The sequence below is a fragment of the Montipora foliosa genome, chromosome 2, assembly GCF_036669935.1.
Source record: "Montipora foliosa isolate CH-2021 chromosome 2, ASM3666993v2, whole genome shotgun sequence".
In the NCBI taxonomy this organism is placed as follows: Eukaryota; Metazoa; Cnidaria; class Anthozoa; order Scleractinia; family Acroporidae; genus Montipora; species Montipora foliosa.
Genome location: NC_090870.1, coordinates 50,583,848 through 50,604,521, shown reverse-complemented (window position 1 = coordinate 50,604,521; position 20,674 = coordinate 50,583,848). Strand labels below are relative to the sequence as shown.

The 20,674-nt window shown below is 41.6% G+C and overlaps 2 protein-coding genes across 2 annotated transcripts in view; one reads left to right on the top strand and one right to left on the bottom strand.

Moving 5' to 3' along the window:
• Nucleotides 1-15,878, top strand: part of LOC137990923 (lamin-B3-like) — a 20,749-nt gene extending 4,871 nt beyond the window's left edge. The window contains exons 2-12 of the mRNA XM_068836042.1: nucleotides 985-1,381; nucleotides 2,734-2,941; nucleotides 3,578-3,724; nucleotides 7,208-7,333; nucleotides 8,003-8,128; nucleotides 8,249-8,469; nucleotides 9,388-9,442; nucleotides 12,709-12,795; nucleotides 13,707-13,769; nucleotides 13,869-13,955; nucleotides 15,022-15,878. Coding sequence (XP_068692143.1) covers nucleotides 1,050-1,381; nucleotides 2,734-2,941; nucleotides 3,578-3,724; nucleotides 7,208-7,333; nucleotides 8,003-8,128; nucleotides 8,249-8,469; nucleotides 9,388-9,442; nucleotides 12,709-12,795; nucleotides 13,707-13,769; nucleotides 13,869-13,955; nucleotides 15,022-15,054 — 1,485 coding nt within the window. The 5' untranslated portion in view covers nucleotides 985-1,049 and the 3' untranslated portion in view covers nucleotides 15,055-15,878. The remainder of the gene's footprint in view (nucleotides 1-984; nucleotides 1,382-2,733; nucleotides 2,942-3,577; nucleotides 3,725-7,207; nucleotides 7,334-8,002; nucleotides 8,129-8,248; nucleotides 8,470-9,387; nucleotides 9,443-12,708; nucleotides 12,796-13,706; nucleotides 13,770-13,868; nucleotides 13,956-15,021) is intronic.
• A 1,256-nt stretch (nucleotides 15,879-17,134) lies between these two features.
• On the bottom strand, nucleotides 17,135-20,369 carry LOC137991783 (uncharacterized). The gene is made up of 3 exons (XM_068836819.1): nucleotides 20,088-20,369; nucleotides 19,171-19,289; nucleotides 17,135-17,975 (listed from the first exon to the last, which is right to left on the bottom strand). Exons 1-3 carry the CDS (start codon nucleotides 20,367-20,369, stop codon nucleotides 17,135-17,137), a joined length of 1,242 nt encoding a protein of 413 aa, XP_068692920.1.
• Between the last annotated feature and the right edge of the window lie 305 nt (nucleotides 20,370-20,674).

Here is a 20,674-nt window from a genome sequence, read left to right as displayed (position 1 = left end):
TGACGGTTATTCTCAACAGCACGAGCTTTATTTAAACTAAACCCACAAGGGCAGTGTTTAACTTACCAAATGGTCAAATATTTTCAAGTTTTGATTTAATCATGGAGACAATAAAAGGATCTGATGGAAATTTAAGGATACGAGCAGCCACCTTGGAGTTTGCCATTCAAAGTAAAATTTTAAGGTAAGGTAATTGTGATGGAGCCTTTGTTTAGAGCTTTGTTGTCATGCCCAAATAAAGCAGTAGTTCGTCTAACAGACGAATGATCACTGTTTTTAGTGCAATATAAAGGAGGTAGCAAGCATTGAAAATACACGGTACGTTTCCATCCAAATAAGTTCAGATTGCGTTTATGGAATTGCAAAATGGATTACTTTTTCAAACGTTTCTTCGTGTATCCGCATCCTGTTTCACAATTATACGCCGAACGGAAACATGAGTTTCCTTCATTGGAAACGTGATGGAAATAGAGCAAAAGTGGTTCGGTTCCGCCGTTACCGCAGAGACAGAATCATGAATAAACGCCTTTTATCCGTTACCGGAATCACGTGCTAGACGTTGTGTTTCCGCAATGTTCCAGCTCGCGGATTCTCGGTGCTTCGTCCTGTGCATTTATATGCACACCTTTACACCTTTTGTTTTAGCACCTCGCATGGTATATATTAAGTTATCAAATTTTATTCTCTCTCCACTTGAAAATGATGTGGAGTCATCGAAACGTTGTGTAAAACTTCTTTCGCTCATTTTTCTCTCCTCCGCTTATGCTAAAACTCTTAAACAGAAAAGATATAACTGTTTCAACTGATTTCGAAAGAAGGACCAATATTGCTGATTGTTTCGTGGCAACAGCCGGTTATTAAATCAACCCTTCTAGCTAATAGCTGTTACAGCCCGCATATGATTGGAAGTTCTCGATTTTCCGCGTTCTCAGCAACTCGAGCGGACATATAAAAACACCAGCAATTGTCAAATTATCATCTTAGTAATCCTGTATTCATTTGGAACCAAGAACAAAACGTGGTACGCCTGGAAAAAGGTGCTTTTCAAAATGACGAGTTTACCTCCCAGCGACCTTCCTCCCGTCATATCCCCGACGAAACAAGCTCTTCGTTACTTCCTAGAGAAGAAAGAAGAGGAATTTAAACATTTGAATGGACGCCTAGACGTTTACATAAAAAAAGTTCAAACTTTGGAGGATTCGAAGAGCCAGCTGACAGCCGAGAAGAACAAGTTGACAGTCGAGGTCAATAAATTGAAGACGAGCAAAGAAACAGAGATTAAGGAGTTTGAATTGAGGATAGAGTATGCAAATCAACTGTACGACAAGATTTTGCAAGAGAACGGGAAAAACAAGGCACTGGCTGATGAATACGAACACAAGTAAGTAATATTACGTTTTTTACACACTTTTCTTGCGTTTTAGAGTAACAGACCGGGTGTCATCCTAATGAATAACACAGCCGTTCTCTTGACAAGTAGCGTTTGTTGTATGTAATGATAACAATTTCTTCCTCGCTCCAAGCTGGACAAATATTCTACGATAAGTGTTTTTTGCTAGTTTGTGGCAATCGGCTATAGGCCCGAAGAATTTATCTTAACTATACTACAAAGTGTTTTCAAAAAGGTGCACTACTGCACAGGAAAGGGTTTAGCTTCTCTTGACTTCTTGTCGCCATTACCATGTTAGGCATGTCCAACTGTCTAGCTGCCAATCAAATGTAGGATCAAACCGCAAGGAATTGACTTCCTCTCACGCGTACCTTAAAACCGTGAACTCTTTGTAATGGCTTTGACATGTTAATTGGATAGCTACCAATCAGATACAAGATCAAACTGTTAGGTGCATAGTGGTAAAAGCCCGGTCCTCACTTGCGACGCTAGCCTGAAATGTCAGTCGTCTCCCGCCCTCAGCCTTCCCCGGGCGAGGGAAGGCTGAGGGCGAGAGACGACTGACATTTCAGGCTATTGCGACGCAAGCATAAGCGTTCTTGTCGGTGTTATGTCCAGTGAAGACATGGTTGGCATAAGCATAAATTAAAGTGCTTGCTGATTGGCTGAAGTCTGGAGGAAGTGTGGCCCAGTGGTTAGGGCGCTTGCCTTGAGATCCGGAGATCCCGGGTTCAAGACCCGTTCTAATCACTCGTTGAATTTGTTCCTGGTAGTCCCTGGTTCAACTTCCCGGCCGCACTTGTAAATAGCCAACTGGTTTGCCTCCGGCCAGTTGGGATTCTTAACAGTTGATGTTGTGTTCTGCCGTTTTGTTGATTGTTTCAATGGCCCTGAAAAGCCCTTATGGGGAGCGGTCAATTTAGTATGTATTTTAAGTCTTTCGCTTATATTTATGCTTATGAAAACACGTCCCCACTAGAAACATTCAAGTAATGGATCATTTTGAATATCGAAATCTTCAATTCGGGACAGAAGGGAAAGCTTGTTTTTGAAGCAATAAATAAATTCAGGTATCCATTAAACTTACCATAGAATTTATTACTTCATTTCTGATATCAATATTTTAGCCTTCTTGACCTAATAACAGAAGCATAATTTAGCAGAACTTGTATTTGATTGCAATGACTTGCCATATTATGCGAGTTTAATGTGCCTACTTACTCCATCACATCCAACCTATTCGATAGGAGCACTGTACAAGACTTAAGGGATTGTTTTTACAATTGTATTGACAATTAAGACTTGCTAAGAGGTGGCTCCTAAACTTTCTTGTCACTTCAAAGGCTTAATAAAGAGATCAAAGCGCACGAGGTGACTGAAGATGCCTTGAAACTGGCTCAGTGGAAACTTTCTGAAAAAGAAGGACAGCTAGTAGCACGAAATCAGGAAATTAAGAACTTAGAAGTTAAAATACTGGAGCGAAAGAAAGAGTGCCAAGAACTACTGGAAATGAGAGCAGAACTGGTTTCTAAGACGAAAACACATGAAAAGGTAATGGGTTTTAACTATCCACAAAAAACATGTGGTTTTGAAATGACGCTTTTGACCTGTTTAAGCTGCCAGAAAACATATTTCAATTTTCTCACATCAGAACCTGTCCAGATTTTTAAAAAAAATCGTTTAGATCCATTTATCCTGTACTTAAGATTAAATTTTGGCGTTAAGAGACTAGGAGTATTTCTACTCCCCTCCTGGACGCTGCGTGTAATTAACATTGAGGGTCTCGTGGAAAACTCACTGCTTCCCTTAGGGCCATTCAATCCATCGAGTGCTTATTGTCTCTTGCCACTTGGGATACTAATCCATCCCAAGGTTATCTCGAGTTCTAACTTTAATTTGTCGGTACTCACTTGTACACCTGGGTGGAGAGAGGCACTATGAGAATAAAGTATCTCGCCCAAAAACACAACCCAATGACCCCAGAACAGAGCGCAAATCCGGAGCGCTCGATCCGGAAGTGCGGGGCACTAACCATTAGCCTCTTCCAGTTAGTTGGGCAGCAGCGCGAAAAACGGCGAGGTAAAAAATAGGGGAGAAGCACGCGAAAGAAAGCGAAAGAACTTCTAACTAACCATCGTGCCTCCCATATCCACCAGTATGTCATGTATTGTGATCTTTCCTCTTTAGGATATAGTTGAGATCCGCCGCCAGTTACAAATCGCAGTGGCAAAGCGCTTTGAAGTTGAATCGGAAATGAAAACACGTTATGAAGAAATGTTGGTGCGGCAGCTGCAAGAACTGAGGAACGAACTTGAGACAAGTCACAAGTCAGAGGTAGTGAGATTTACACAGCTTCTTTAGAATCCACAGCACAAATGTAAGACTGTGCAACCTCTCCCTAAGGACAACTCTATTTTACGGACAAACATTCACTTTTTAATGTGATCCCAAGAAACAGGATTTCGTAAGCCTCTCCTCTAATAAGGACACTCATCTCTGCACCTTGTTCGTGAAAGATGAAGGGCTTAGGGTTATGGTTCTGCGGTTCCAAATACCGAGAAACCAACAGAGGATTAAGAATAAGAGAGTTTATTTCCTAAAATGGCCTTATCCCTCTCAAGTTATTGGAAATTACCACTGGTTTCCGAAATCCAAACAGGGACTATAAATAACCAACCCCTTTGGATACTTATAAATCGTTTGGTTATTTTAATCACGTGGACAACCTAAGCAGCTTTACACGCATTTTCCGGCATCCACCCCGAAAAATCCATGAAACGTCCGAGATAATGTCATCCGCGGTAGAAGTGGATAGAACGTCTACGAATAACTTTACGGGGATTTCCTCGGAAGAGAGGCCTACATTGTGGGAGGCGGCATGTCCGAGTGGCACAGGGCGGTGGAGTTTCTGGAGGTCTCAAATCCTTCACCCTACCGCTATCTGGTTTTGTTCTCGATAGTCCCGATTACAACTCCTCGACCGCTTGAAATGAAAAGCCACTTGGTCGGCCTCCCGTGACTAGTTTTAGCCTCCCACGCAGACACTCCCAGGGTTCGTCACGAGTTCTTTCTCCACGTGGGGAAGGAAGAGTGACGAGCCCCAAGAGCGTCTGCATGGGAGGCTATCCACCAGTTGGGATTCTTAATAGTTTATGTTCTATTTGCAATATTTGGCTATTTAGTTTCAGTCCCCTCACCTATAGCACGGCAGTGGTAAATACATTTGACACAAATTGAACTCTCTTATGCTCCATCCTGTCATAGAGACATTAATGATGGTTACACGAGCTTTTTTGTTTCGCAGTCCGGTTGAAAACCCAAATAAAATCGCGAAATAAACATTATTCAAACATTATCCTTGTTCATTGCACCTTGGCTATCAAGAGACCACCTAGAGCTAAGCTCACCCTCACTCACATCACGTAAACTGCTCTCCATTGATCCAGACAACCTACGGTGTGACCTTCGTTCCTCTGCCTTATACAACTCACCATCTCAGGAAATTACGGAGCTCTGCGACCAGTATGATTTGGTTCTATCTTCAATCTTAGATAAACATGCACCTCAGCACACAAGGATCATCACTTTGCGACCTAATGCTCCTTGCTACAGCGAGGAAATCAGAAAACAGAAATCAACCTGCCGCAAGATTGAGAGGCGCTGGCGACGCTCAAACTTGAATCAGACTATCGACCTTATGCAAATCAACGCACTGTTATTCAGAACACCATTTTAAAGTCAAAAATGGACTACTTCTCTAATCGTATTTCGGAGGCTGGCAAGGACAATAAAGCCCTGTTTCGTTCAATTGACCGTCTCCTTCACAAGGAAGCAGAGAAACGTTTCCCAACCAGCTCCTCGGCTGAAGATCTTGCTAATACATTTGTCACCCTTTTCGAGGATAAAATATCCTGTATCAGAAACATACCTACTGCTCCAAAAATTCCCAAATTATTTTTCTCCTTGGACATTTCCACCATTAATTGTGAACTTAGCAACTTCTCACCTACTTCGAATTCCAAACTATCGAAAATTGCTCGTTCTGTTGTGCAGAAATCATGCTGTCTGGATCCTCTGCCTGCCACGTTACTGAAAGAACACTTGACCTGCTCTTACCATCAATTTGTAGGATTGCAAACTTGAAGCTGGAATCTGGCTTTTTCGCCTTAGTCTCTTAAAAGCGCCGTTTTAACATCTGCTCAAGAAACCTGATCTGGATCACGAAATTCTTAGTAATTTTAGGCCTATCTCGAACCTCAAGTATATCTCAAAAGTTATTGAGAAGGTTGTGGCAGCGCGTCTTCACTGTTCATCTTGATTCTAACCAACTCACAGAGCCACATCAATCAGCCTACAAACCATTTCACAGTTTCGAAACCGCCCTTGTGCGTGTTCAAAACGACATTTTGCTTGCTATTGATAATCGCGACAGTGTCATGCTCCTGCTACTTGATCTCTACTAACCGCACGCAAGTTGTCTTAATCGACGGGAGGAAGTCACAGTCTGGTGAGCTCAAATGTGGAATACCTCAAGGCTCCGTGATTAGGCCCATCCTCTACCTACTTTACACTGCTCCATTTGCCGGCATTCTACGTTTCCACGACATGCAATTTCATTTCTACGGTGACGACTTTCAGTCGAACATTTCTTTTTCTGCTAATGACCATCTGGAATTAACCAGCAGTATCGCTAAAATTGAGGAATGCTTATCCGATCTTGATAAGTGGATGTCTTTAAACAAGCTGAAACTAAACAAAGACAAAACTGAACTTCTTCACCTCTAGTCAAAGCATACTACTCAAGAGTCTTTAGCTCCACGTCATTTTTATTCTGATACAATCCAGCCGTCTCCATGTTCCAGAAATATCGGTGTCGTTTTTGATAGTACTATGTCTATGCTCCCTTATGTCAATTCTGTTTGTAAATCTGCCTTCTATCATCTTTGAAACATTTCCTGTATAAGAAAATTGCTATCCACTAAAACCACTGAGACTCTAGTCCACGCCTTTGTAACCTCCAAGTTGGATCACTGTAACTCTCTTCTATACGATGTCCCGAAATATGTTATTAAAAAGCTTCAACTCAGTACAGAATGCCGCGGCTCGACTGATTACAAGCTCTCGCAAGTACGACCAAACCAGCCCTATTTTATTCCACTTGCACTGGGTTCCAGTTTCCGAGCAAATTAAATTCAAAACAATTCTGATCACCCACGAAGCTCTTCACCAGCAGTCTCCTATCTATATTCAAGACCTGATACGCCGTTATTCATTACTTCAAGAACGCTTCGGTCATCTTCAGCATTTCACCTGAGTCCTGTTAACTTTAATCTCAAGCCGTATGGCTCTGGAGCTTTTGCTGTTTCGGCCACTGAACTGTAGAACAAACTACCTGATGACATCCGTTCTTGTGACAATTTAAATCTTTTTTAACATAAACTTAAGACTCAGCTTTTCGAAAATTGTTTTTAACATGTATGAATTATTTTCCTATCTTTGTAAACCGCTTAGAACAGAATTGGATAAGCGCTATAAAAGTAGTTATTATTATTATTATTATTATTATTATTATTATTATTATTATTAAGTAGTTAGGCTGGAAACATTAGCCTGTTTCAGGCTCTCGGTCAGTGGGGACTATCGAAAACACGGGCGGGTGACAAAGGGATGTCATCTCCTTTTCTGTCCCGGATCCCGCTCGTCGACTGCCCGCTTTTTCGATCGTCCCCATCGACCGAGAGCCTGGAACAGGCTATTGGAACTTCAGCTGGTAATGAATCTATAGAGATGGTTCCTGTATCAATATTGTTTTTTTAGTATTATGAGTTGCGGCAGAAGTATTTAACAGCTGTGGCAGAATTGACAACTGTTCAAGAAGAGAAAAGAACTTGGTCCATAAATGTCGAAAATCTCAGAATAGATCTGAGCCAGTGGCAGTCCAAGGTAATATAGAAATATAATTTAGTTTCCACTTTTGAAGGTCTTTAACCAGAATGTGTAAGCTCCGGGGGAGGACTCCCATATAAAAAGGACGGGGGTGTTCATTGTACCTTTTTAGGAGTTAAAAAAGTGGTTTTGGTACCTTTACGGAGTCCCGCTTCAAAAGGTCTTCAGCGGGGGCTTTCGCGGTACCTTTTAGGATACTGAGCAGAAAAAATATGACAGAACACAATTTTTTGTGTTAGAATTGGTACCTCTTAGGGGTAAAAAAATTCCAAGCCAAGCACACAAAACAAGATCTAGGTAACTCTACGGCCGGAGTTCGTTTTTCTCTCCACGGGCCTAAAGCCGGTGTAACACGGTGAAAATTGGCATTGCAACTGATAACGCAAACATTGTTTCATTGCGAGTTGTAAAGCTTTTTGCCCGTTTTAACATCCTTGTTGCAAGTTCCCGCAACATGCTGCTAAGAGTTAAACCCTCGTCTAATTTGTGCAGTTCCATTTTGCGACTCGCATCAAAGGTTGTGCTCTTTAACTTGTAATGATGATGTGCAATGATGCACAGCAAGTTAATAAAAAGGAGATGTTGCCCGTATCACTCACCCTCGATCTTTGGACTAGGTGTTTGAACATAAACTGGCGGGTCTTGCACTTTTCTGTTAATTTTCAGTGTGAAGCGCTGCAGCAGATGCATTCAAAAGATTCGGAAGAGTTGTCAAGTGTCCGAGAAGAAAACAGAAAGTTGGCCATTGATATCGAAAATCTCAAGTTACAGATAGGCCAGTGGGAGTCTGAGGTAAAATGGAATAGATCTTTTACACTTTGTTTGCTGTAGTGAGAAAATAAATTCCTTCAGACATGTCTCTCTTTGTTTATTAGATATAAAAATGTGTAAATTTGTTATTAATTCTCTCAGAATGCAAGCTTGATACTGAAAATTGAACAGTCAGAAACACTTCGGGAGGCCGACAACAGGAGGTTTGAGAAAATAATCACTCAGAAAGATGAACTTATCAAAGAAGGGAAACAGTGGATTGTAGAAAACCATGAATACGATGAAAATCTGAAGGAAGTGAATCAAATGCTGGACTCGGATATTAAAGATTACAGAAGGATGATAGAAGGCGAAGAAGGAAGGTGTGATAAATTAAACATCATGTAAACAACCTGAAACAACTGAACGCCCGTGATGCCTTGTAATCTCAAACAGATTTTGTCACTATAAACGGCCGAAATCTTCAGTGTAATATGAACCACCGTAGCTGGATGTTTTTTTCCTGTTTTGTGTTTATTACACGTTTTATTAGAAAGGAGACTGTTACATGCTACTTTCCTCAAATAGCTTCAAATGGCCTCACTGGCAGTTTACTTTTGTTAACGTTAGAATTTGAGAACATCCATGAGAACATTTTCCGACATTTAAAGACCAGGTAAATTACAAAGCTTCAGTCGTCATAACAACTGTCACCACTTTACATTTACCAAGTTTCAAGATCCAGCGCGTATCCATCGCTGGACCTTGAAACTCGGTCGAAGAGAAGTAAATTTATCCGTGTGGCCATCGCCGGAGTTTGAGCGTGACTGATGTAGGAGAAGTGTGCGTCTATCGGCGAGATGCGAAGTAAGCTAGAAATTACTTTCCAGCCTTTCCTTTATTTAGGTACGAGTGACAACCTGGGAAGCTGAGCAGTCGCTTAAATCGCGTTAAAGCAGGCAAATAACTGCACCGAAAGCGATAAAGTCACCAGGACAATAAAGTACGGTTAAAGTCGCCCCCCCCCCCCCCCCCTCCCCATTTCCTTCTTGCGGGTTAACTTTCGTCGAATTAACTTTTATGGACCTCTATCAATAATAAGACATAACGAAAATAAAACTCACGCAAAAATAAAAGGCTAACTCTGAATGGTAACTGGTTAAAAATACGTAAACTTGTAACTAAAACCTAACGAATCATGTGTGGTCTACATCACCCAATGTAGCTTTCTCTCATGCGACCTGCCTTTGCCAGTATAAACCCTAACCCATACATATCTTATGAGAAACGTCATTTTTTAGGTTGAACACAAATAGGAGTACGCGAAGAAGCCTTGAATTCAACAGCGGAACTAAAGTAAGTAATATGCAGGGTTATAAAATATGTGGCTCAAGTTTTCCAACGAGGTTGTAACGTCATCTAGTCACGTGGTTTCGCCATGTGCTCGCTCGCTCTCTCGATCATTAATTTAGTCTTGTGCCACTTATTTCCCTTCTTCGCCGACTGCTAGTGGTGACGCTACATGGGATCAGAAGTACCAGAACCTGCTATAGATCGATCTCAAGTGTAATTTGGAACGCAGTTGAGTGAAAATTGTGTTAGGGAGTTAGCACGCGTCGCCGTCTTGAGTCTACGCTGAAATACCAAACGAAGGAGAAGCCCCTCTCGTCAACGCCTCGCCGTCCCCGAGGTTCGTCGCTAATGTGTTGCTTTCCCAGAAGTTAGAAACTGAAAAAAGTGGTTACAAATCTGGAAAGCGTATGAAATCGTCACCGTGTATCACGTGTATTAGTCCGGATGCTGTGGAAATACACACTGGATTGCCGTTTTCATCGGATGAAGAGAGAGAGAACATTGAAAAAGTGCTCGAAATTTGACAGAACTACTGCCTTGGTAAGACGAACGTTATCTATGAACGATACAAGTTCAATAATCGCCTACAAGAACCTACTGAGTCGACCGATGCTTACGTAACAGCGCTTCGCTCCCTCGCCGAAACCTGCGACTTTGGGCCCTTAAAGGAAGACCTAATTCGAGATCGTATAGTCTGTAAAAATCAGGGACATATGCAGTCACATATGCAGTCACATATGCAGGTCGTGCGCTCACACCAGTGGAAAGAAGATACTCACAAACTGAGAAAGAACTTGTAGCGCAAGAACACAATCACCACTATACATTCGGGAGACAAGTGATTCTCTGGCCTGCATGACCACAAACCACTAGTGTTAGTTTACAAGAAGCCCCTGGCGTTAGCTCCAAGGCGCCTACAGAGACTTCTGTTGAGACTCCAGCAGTATGATGTTGATCTTAGGTACAAGCCTGGACCTTAGATGTACTTAGCTGAGACGTTATCAAGAGCATTAATAAAGAACAGCACCCAGTCTAGTGCAGAATAGGAAGCAGAATCTCTCCATGCGTCTGACTTCCTGCCTATTTCAGAGCCTCAACTGAAGGAAACACAAGAAGAAACAGCTCAAGACCACACGCTCCAGCAACTGAAATAAGTCACCATCATAAATAATACCAACTTTATTCATTCAATACAATGAAAGGGAGAGATACCAGAGGTTATCCCTATACGGGGGTATCCGCCCGGATGTTATTGCGCTAGAGTCGATTTTGATGAGTAAGGAAAACCGGAGTATCCGGAGAAAAACCCTCGGAGTCAGATTGATATCGACCGAAACTCAGCCCACGTACGACCTCGAGGCCAGAGATGAACCTGGGTCGCAGAGGTGGGAGGCGCAGATGATAACCACTAAGTCACCCTGACTCATCGGATGGCCTAACACTCGGAAGGAAGTTCCTGCCCCTCTCCATCCATACTCCTTAGTCAGAGATGAGTTGCCAGCACAAGACGATCTGATATTCAAAGGACAACGATGTGTTATTCCACTCAGCTTTGGCCCAAAGAGTAAAGAGAAGCTACATGGAGCGCACATATTGGTTCAGAATTGCTTGCGGCATCCCAGAGAAGCTGTGTATTGGCCAGGGATGAAATCCGACTTAACTGACCACGTCTCAAAGTGTGACACTTGCTCATCTTTCCAGTCAAGTCAATTAAAAGAGCCTCTGATCTGTCATGAAATTGCAGATCAACCTTGGCAAAAAGTTGGTGCAGAAGTCTTCACATTAGATGGTGTATACTACCTTTGTGTGGTTGACTATTACTCAAGCTACTTTGAAGAAGACAAGCTAGAGAACAAGGCTGCAGCTGGAATAGCCAAACTGCTTTTTAGTCCATGCGATTCCATACCAACTAATCAGCGACAACATGTCATTCAGCTTCCAAGAGTTTAAAGAATTCGCTACAAAATATGAGTTTGAAGTCACCACAAGCTCTCCCAGATACCCCCAAAGAAATGGTAAAGTCGAGAATGCCATCAAGACAGCAAAGAATGTCATGAAGAAAGCCAATCAAGAAGGAGCTTATGTGTACCTGAAACTCTTGGAATGGAAAAACACTCCATCGAAAGGACTGTCAAATTCTCCAGCTCAAAGGATGTTTGGTCGTAGAACGAGAACGCTGCTCCCCACAACCAGCAACTTCCCTAAGCCCAAAGTCACAAGAAGATGTAAAGAAAAAATTCCTCAAAAAGAAAGCCAAACAAAGTACTTCAATCAAAACACCAAGGAGCTCAAGCCATTACAGACAGAAGTTGTCAGAGTAGTCCGAAAGCCATGTGACAGGGATAAGAGGTGGTTTAAAGCCCGAGTTGAAGACCAACTCGACATCCGTTCTTATGAGGTTCGAACAGAAGATGGCAGAGTGCACAGGAGAAACCGTCGGCACCTCCGCCAGAGTAAGGAGCCATTTAGGTCAACTTCTGAGCCTGCTTCAGGCACACTACCACGGGGAAACCAACCTTGCATCCCTGCCAGCACAATTAAACCAAGAACATCTAAGCCCACAGACCAATCAATCCAAAACAACGCCCAACCTGCGACAGTCTTGTCAAACCAAGGTCCACCACCAGACCCGAAACTTTACCGGGCATTTTTGGGTATCACAATTCCCTTTGTATCTCGAGAACGGAGAGGATTTAATTCGTCAAACTTCACAGTTATATTTTTCTCTTTGTTACCTTGAAAGCATGTTAAAAGATCGGCTTTCCAAAACAAGCGGTTGGCAATTTCGGAAATAGGTTTCCGGGTCTTTTGAGAAACGGGTCCCAGGACTGGTCGAGAGCCAAGACCCTCAAAGTATCTTAAGGACTTTGTTACCGCCTGAAAGGATCTGTGACCTGTTTTACAAACTGATTAACTTTTCATTATTTCCTTTTGTTTTGTTAAGTTATAATAAGTTAAGACAACAAGTTACGAAAGAGACATGGTTTATTCTCTTATTATATTTTGTTCTCTCATCGATTAGGTTAAGTTAAAAAAAGACTGACTTACTTTGTGTTCTCTGTTGCCCAGCGATGTAGCAATACTCATTTCAATATATATATATATTTTTGTTTGGGAAGCAGCTTCTCAAGTTTACAAAGAAGTGACTATTATCAGGACTAAGGAACCTGGCACTCAATTTAATAAAAATGAGGCAATTAAAAACATTTTAAATCTTCTTACTACATCACCTTGTTTATCTGTGCGACATTTCTTTTTTATGTTTGCAGGAAGAAGCTACTTTGATCCGTAAAGGAGTGCATGTCATAAGGACGGGTGAAGCTGCCAGTCAAGAAAGAACCATGGAAACTCGTACGGTGAGGGCTGCAGGTGGTACCTTTTATGGCACATATGCCTTATAAGCAACATTAGAAGTTGCCCACATTTCCGAGCTGAATGCCGATCTTCGACCCTTATACCTATAATTAATTACAGTGCCTAAGGGCAGAAAATTGCATTGCTCTATCTTTAGCTCCGGGTTTAATTTTTGGGTTGTTAGTTAATCTTAACGTTCGTTTGCCGTATGCTAACTGGTACAAACTAGTAAAGACATAATAGACCATATTCGTATTCCCAGTATTGGACTGGAACTAGCTTGCAATGGAGGCTAGTGTGGGGGAATATATTAAATGGTATTTGCATTTGAAAATATTTCCCCGCATTAGTCTCCATTGCAAGCTAGTTCCAGTCCAATACTGAGAATACGAATATGGTCTATTATATTGAACGAATTGGGCTCACATAGACTCGTCACTACCACCTCAGTAAAGTCTGTAACCTTGTTAGTAACAAAATGTTAGCCGTATGTCTATCCAACCATGGGCTGTTCTTGTTTTCGTACTCCTGTCCTACTTCTTGTTGTCCAGTTTCTCAGTGATTACCGAAACATTTCCTCGGTCACCTTACGTGCTGTGAAACTGCAAGTCTGCATACGAGCCAAGTGGCCCAGGAAGCCGGAGGTTATCCCGATTTCTGTAGCATGAAACGATCAGGAGTATCTCTACTCCCCCTTGATGGGATGCTAGTCCATCGCAGGGTTACCCCCCCCCCCCCCCCCTTCCTCGCCCCTACATTAAATTCGTCGGTACCCATTATACACCTGGGTGGAGAGAGGCATTGTGAGAGTTAAGTGTCACACTGTAATAATTCTTCTAACTGAAACATAAATTGACTGTTGCCCAGCCATGTAGCAATACTCATTTTAAAATATAATTTTTTTTTTATTCAGAAAGCAACGTCTCAATTTTACGAAGAAGTGACTGTAATCAGGACTGACGAATCTGGCACTCAAGTAAAAATGACGCAATTCAAAACATTTTAGAACTTTTTGCTTCATCACCTTGTTTATCACTTTGTATATCTGTACTACATTTATGTTTCATGTTTGCAGGAAGAAGCTACTTTTATCAGTGAAGAAGCTCGTGTCACAAGGACGGACGAAGGTACCAGTCAAGAAATAACCATGGAAACTAGTGCGGTGAGTGCTGCAGGTGGTACCTTTTATGGCACACATGCGTTATACGCAACATTAGAAGTTGCCCACATTACATGTACCGAGCTGAATGCCGATCTTCGACCCTTACACCTATAATTAATTACAGTGCCTAAGGGCAGGAAATTGCATTGCTCTATCTTTAGCTTCGGGTTTAAGTTTTGGGTTGTTAGTTAATCTTAACGTTCGTTTGCCGTATGTTAACTGGTACAAACTAGTAAAGACATATATTGGACGAATTGGACTGACATAGATTCATTACTACCACCTTAGTAGAGTCTGTAACCTTGTTAGTAACAAAATGTTAGCCGTATGTCTATCCAACCATGGGCTGTTCTTGTTTTCGTACTCCGTTCCTACTTCTTCTTGTCCAGTTTCTCAGTGATTACCGAAACATTTCCTCGGTCACCTTACGTGCTGTGAAACTACAAGTCTGCATACGAGCCAAGTGGCCCAGGAAGCCGGAGGTTATCCTGGTTTCTGTAGCATGAAGCGATCAGGAGTATCTCTACTCCCCCTTGATGGGATGCTAGTCCATCGCAGGGTTCCCCCTCCCCCCTGCATTAAATTCGTCGGTATCCATTATACACCTGGGTGGAGAGAGGGATTGTGAGATTTAAGTGTCTTGTCAAGGAAGACAACGCAATAATTCCGGCTGGGACTCGAGCTCAGACCACCCGAACCGAGGACTAGCTCACTAAACACGAGGCCATCGCCCCTCTTCTTGAAACTACCAGGCCTCAGTGTAAATGCCAATGCACATTACATGTAACACTGCTACAGTGCTCACAGCGCTTATCTCAGATTTATACAAATGCGAAACATGTTATTGGCTTGTTTGCAGAGCGCGGTTGTTCTTCTTATCCGTGTTCTTTTGGTTTCGGGAGAAAAAGAGAAGCTGTGAAATGTGCTAGTCCACCCTTCAGTTAACACTTTGTGCCAGAGATAATTTATGACGAGTGCCTCTCGTCACGTTTTACTACATCTATTAAATGCACTTTTTCTTTCTCGATGTACTTATCTTCCCTTTTGTTTCTCTTTCCTTTTTTAGGAACACCATCCACCCCCCTCTAAAATTCAGTAGAAATCTTACTGGTGATTTCACGTTTTCAGAGTTTTGAGGTTTTTCAGTTTTCCGTTTGTTCCATTCCCTTGGAATAAAACAGTGTGAATCCAGTGTGCTGGCTAAGTCGAGATTAACTGTTAGTTGACGTGTGTTTCTTTAGACGACTAGCTCCTCGATGCTCATATCTTAAAGACAACTGTTGTGAATTTAAAAATTAAAGCTTTTGAGTTTGCTCATAGGAAATAACCGATCAGAATAGAGATCAGAAGAGGGTACATTTGTATACAATTAAAGGTATCAGTGGCGGATCTAGGAATATTTTAAGAGGGGTAAATTAAAAGGATCGAAGTATATACTCTGGCAAAAGTCCAGATAGTTAAAGCTGCCATTTTTGACTTTGTTTATGTTTTGCATCAATAAAAATGTTCACGTCGGATAAACTGTATCTTTTCCAGCAAAAATATAAAAAGATTACAACAAAAAGCAGTCAAATAGGAAAAAAGGAGCCAAACTGGGGGGTGGCTAGCCACCCTATTCACCCCCTCCCCCCTGGATCCGCCCCTGAGGTATCTTCTCGTTAACCTAAACTTGTGAAGTGGACAAGGCAAAGCATAACAATCTTGTAATAATGTCTTCTGCCTTTCGTTGTCCTCAGGCGGCTTTAAAAGTCAGATTAGTTCCTCTACTTTGGATTTAAATTTGCCACAAAAACGACAGTGTGTATGTGTGTGGTTTTTATTTTAACTCAGTACTCACCATGAGACTAGATTGTGTTTTAAGTCTCTCGCCAGTGCAGGGTTTGCCTATCTATATTATAAATAAACATTGGTAAACGGAAACAAGGCTTCTGTCATTTGAGCGATATAATGTGCAAAGAGCAGTTTTTCATTTTGTTGCGTAAAAGTGTAGAAGGGAGCTTTTTTCCACGGGCAAAGATTGGCTCTTGCTCCCTTTTACCTCCTGCTTAGTGCGCAGGAAGTCAGAAACAACCATCGACCTCTCACTTGCTTTTAGTTTGTCTTCTCTTTTTACGGTTCTCAGGGTGTCTGTTCTCTAGTGAGCGGTTTGTTAAAAGTGCATCTTAACCTGCGCAGCAGGCCAAGTGCGAGTGTGAGAGCGAGAGCATGAGCATCTTTAGATCGAAAGATTCTCTTCAGACGCCGCTCCACTCATGTGCCAAAACTAACTGAGGAATTAAGTACGGCAGTCTTAATTAATTAAACTGGCTCCGTTGGCGATCGATAATGAATATAACATAACATAACACGTCTAACCGTGAAAAAACTATTCTCTTCCGGTTCAGTAAATTTAAGTATTTTCCCAGACGTCTTACTTGTAAATATTCACCAAGATTCACGTTGCCTCCAGACAAAAAAAAGTTGAACGTTTGGTTACGTCAGTGCTCGTTGCAATGAACACACGTGACAACACGTCCAGAACACATTTATATATCCCTTGTAATTTCTTTATTTCTATTAAGCCTCTTATTACTGTTGTCAGGTATCATTACTGTTATTGTTGCATTCACTTTTTGAAAGAAATGAGTACAGGGGAAGTTCCATACTCTATTCTGATTCACCGCTAAAGGGGATGAAGCACATATATGTACGTGTATTATTTAATTAAAGAGATGTGATTAAGACACATGAACAGACCAGTGGCTAATACAGTACAAGGGCGGATCTAGGGGAGGTGCACTGGGTACCAAAAAAAACACGTTTTAGTTAAAAAATTCTAAAACTTACAAACGAAATAAAAAACCTAAATAAAAGACAGCGGTCCGTTGTGCCTTAAAAGCGCTAGTTTTTGGAGTTTTGGTGGAATAAAATGTTGCCTCATCATTTACAGCCTTAACCCTCTTAAAAGCATGTATTATACATTGTCTAACATATAAAGATTGGGGTTCCTGTGCATTTCCGTTTGACATGTGCAGCCCCCTAGCTAAAATCCTAGATCCGCCCTTGCAGTGAGCTTTGTCTACAACGATTCCTATCAAAATTTTCTTGTAAACCTCGGAGGACAGCATATTTCTCCACCTTCCATTTCCCAGTAGGTATTCCAGCGACTTAAACGTAACGCTACACTCTCAATCGCAAGATTATCCTTGCCAACGCAGCCAGTTTTTGTGCACACAAGATTTCAGGCGTTTACCGACTTGGTTGCTTTGCAAACCTAAGTAGGGAAGTTGGATAACAATATCTTTCTTAGGAACTGTAGACACTGGATTGCTATGCTGATGTTGTCTGTTTTTGTTCAAAACATCGTTGATATGATAGTTGATTATGCCTTGTGGGTAGCCGTTCTGAAGAAGGAGTTTTCGAAAATCATTGAGGGCAGATTGTAGCAAGGAGCCAGATGAACAAAGACGGTAGTAGCGATAAGTGAGGGAGCGGATGAGGTTTATTTTGTACTTTCGTGGAGTGAAGGAATCCCATTTCGTGTAGAGACCTGTGAAAGTTTTCTTTCGGTAGATGGATGTCGTGAAAGCGTTGTTTTGATTACGTGTGACAAGAATGTCCAAAAACGGAATTGCTTCGTTATGTTCAAAAACAATGGTAAATTTAATATTGCGATGACAGCCGTTCAAATAGTGCAAAAACTCATTTGCACAGTCTTTGTTGTGAAACATGGTGAATGTGTCATCAACGTAACGATTCCAAATTAAAGGACTAACTTTGGCGTTCAGCAACCACTTTTCTTCAAAAACACACATAAAAATGTTGGCTAAGACAGGGCCCAATGGCGAACCCATGGCAACACCATCGATTTGGTCGTAGTATTTACCATCAAAAAGAAGGTGGCTCTTCTTGGTGGCCTTTTCCAATAGCTTTCGTAAAACAACCCTGGGTAAAGCCGGAGGATCAGCAAGAGAATAAATTTGTCTAGACAGATGTTTAGTGTTTCCTCGAGTGGCACATTTGTAAATAGGGAGGAGACATCTAAAGAGCACATTTTTCCATTCTTATGCTTGTACTTTTTGGCCCAATCCGCGAAGCTGAAACAGTCTTTGACAGTGTATTGGTTGGTCGAGATTGGCTGAAGTATAGAAACAAGGTAAGTAGCAAGATTGTAGTTATAGGTGTTAACCGATGAAACAATAGGGCGGAAAGGACATCTGTTCATCTGGCTCCTTGCTACAATCTGCCCTCAATGATCTTCGAAAACTCCTTCTTCAGAACGGCTACCTACAAGGCATAATCAACTATCATATCAACGATGTTTTGAACAAAAACAGACAACATCAGCATAGCAATCCAGTGTCTACAGTTCCTAAGAAAGATATTGTTATCCTACTTCCCTACTTAGGTTTGCAAAGCAACCAAGTCGCTAAACGCCCGAAATCTTGTGTGTACAAATTCTACTCTTGTGTTAACCTTAAGAAGCCAGTTTTAATTCCTAACGCTCCCAGGAATTTTTCCAGTCTTCTATAAGCTCGCTAATGGCGAAATAACCATAACTATGAAATGAAATGAAATTTATTCACTTATATTGCGCAAATTAACAAAAATTTGATCAAATGCGCATTACACTTATGAAAAGTTTAAAAAGTTAAAAATGCATATATAACAATTTGAGAAAAAAAAGAATAAAAATCTTAAAAAATCTAATTAAATTATGAGACTCCTATAAATATGCCTTTGAAAAACTACTGGCTTCGTAGCAAAAGTGTTGTTGAATTTGGAAAGTTCAGCGTGAAATACCGAAGCAATCTGGAATATGAGCGACTTGCCAACCCCGTTACCAAGACATCTTTGATGGAGACAAAAGCCTTCATCGCCTTTTTCCTGTTGAGGGAAAAGCTTAGAGACCCCAAATATGAGGCAAGCTTTCTCCAAAGCCCCGGGGGGGGGGGGGGTACTCGATGTATCTCTGGTTGGGGAGGTGCGGCGCGGCCCCTCATACCCTGACCCTGTTTAAGACAAATATCGCTGATTTTCCTACCCATTTTAAGACAGAATTCCGATTTTTGATACCCTGTTTAAGACATTTAACCCAGTTTAAGACATAAATTGATAAATCGATACCCTGATTAAGACAAAAAATGATAAATTCGATACCCTGTTCAAGACAAAAATCCCGAAAACCATACCCTGGCTGGCCGCACGTCCCCATTAAGCCCTTATAAGGGAGTACCCCCCCGGGTCCAAAGCACCGTAAACATCTACATCAAGATTTCTGGCATCTTCCGACATGTCATTTTTACCAGAGACACATTCCTTAAATTCCTCAGGTTTGTAAAAGTGTAACATTCCCTGTTATTGGTGAAAATGAGACAATCTATATGACGTCAGGAACAAGATTTCCTACGAAGTAAATCAGACGGGGAAGGGAGTAGAGTGCGTGACACGAGCGTCTGAGAATCAGGCTAGTACTAGAAGCTCTTGCCCACACAGTCCTTTTAGCTTCTCTAGTTAATTAACCCAGATGGATTAATTCCAAATACGAAATACATCCTCGTGTGTCCAGATATGAATTGAATTGCTTACGAGGTCAGTTTTCGTGAGAGATGTTTGAACGCCTTTGTAAGTAAAGTTAGTTGCGTATTCCAGTACGTGCATTTTGCCTGGTAACAGTGTGAACTTTTCGTTGAAGTGATCACGTCCGTTTCTTAACATACTGTTTCATATTTTTAACAAAAACTGATGCGCATGTCATCATGTCGATCGGACGTGTATTTTATGCACTGCTCTTGGCAGCCCATTTTCTAGTTCTATATGGCAAGTTATCGCAAAATATATGTAGAAGTAATAACATTTCTGATACAAGAAGCTTTCTTTTAACGGAAAGCCATGTTTCACCAATTATTGACGGTCGTACAGGGGGGGTCTGTCGTACGGTTCACGAACAGAAAAAACAACGAATCACGGATCACGGATATCAAAATTTCAGTTTCCCGAATCACGGAAATAAACAAGTAAGATACTCCTTTTAATAACCTTATCTTAGGCAAGAAAGAGTGTAAATTGGAAAAAGCAAAATTGTGAAAGGCTAAGTAAAGGCTGCATATCGTAAATCATCTACCTAAATCACTCTCGTTGGACGACTCTGACCATTCGTCCACTTCGCCTTGTAACTGCCCGAAGAAAAACCAAATCGTCTAAAGAATCTTCCTCGTCCTTGTCCGCAATAGGATATTCAGCATCTGAGTCAGTGTCATACTCTTCCTCCTCTTCTACCTCGGTTTCCTCTACTAGTTGATGATCTTCAATGGCCTCGTGCGATGTAGAAGGCGTAACAGTTGTAACAGTCGCAGCAGAAGTAACAGTCTCCTCTTCGATAGTGTTAAGACTGAATGAGACTTTATCTTTAGGATAGTCGGATGCTCGGTACATGTTTAACGGCTATGTACCGGCCTTGAACATGGTGGTCTCTTGCCTCACACTTCTCTGTCTTGCAGCCTTCCCATTATTTGTCGCCCATTCAATCATGAGGTCTTTTTCCTGCCTATTCAACTCCCTTCTTGCGTTAAGATGCTCCAGCTTCGGAATGGCATTTAGTGGAGTGCTTTGGCGTAACACGGGATAATAGGATTTATCGTGCGTGAAGTAGTAGACACTCCAGGGTACTACACGCTTAATGCTTTCGTATACGGTATTTGCCAGATTCCGTGCGTACTGCAAAAGGGTGGGAAACTGGT

Coding starts and splice junctions, on each gene's coding strand:
- LOC137991783 (XM_068836819.1), bottom strand. CDS start 20,369: ATGTACCGAGCATCCGACTATCCTAAAGATAAAGTCTCATTCAGTCTT. Junction 19,290..20,087: donor CAAGGCGAAGTGGACGAATG/GTCAGAGTCGTC, acceptor CACCAATAACAG/GGAATGTTACACTTTTACAA. Junction 17,976..19,170: donor GGTGCTTTGGACCCGGGGGG/GTACTCCCTTAT, acceptor TGTGCTCTTTAG/ATGTCTCCTCCCTATTTACA.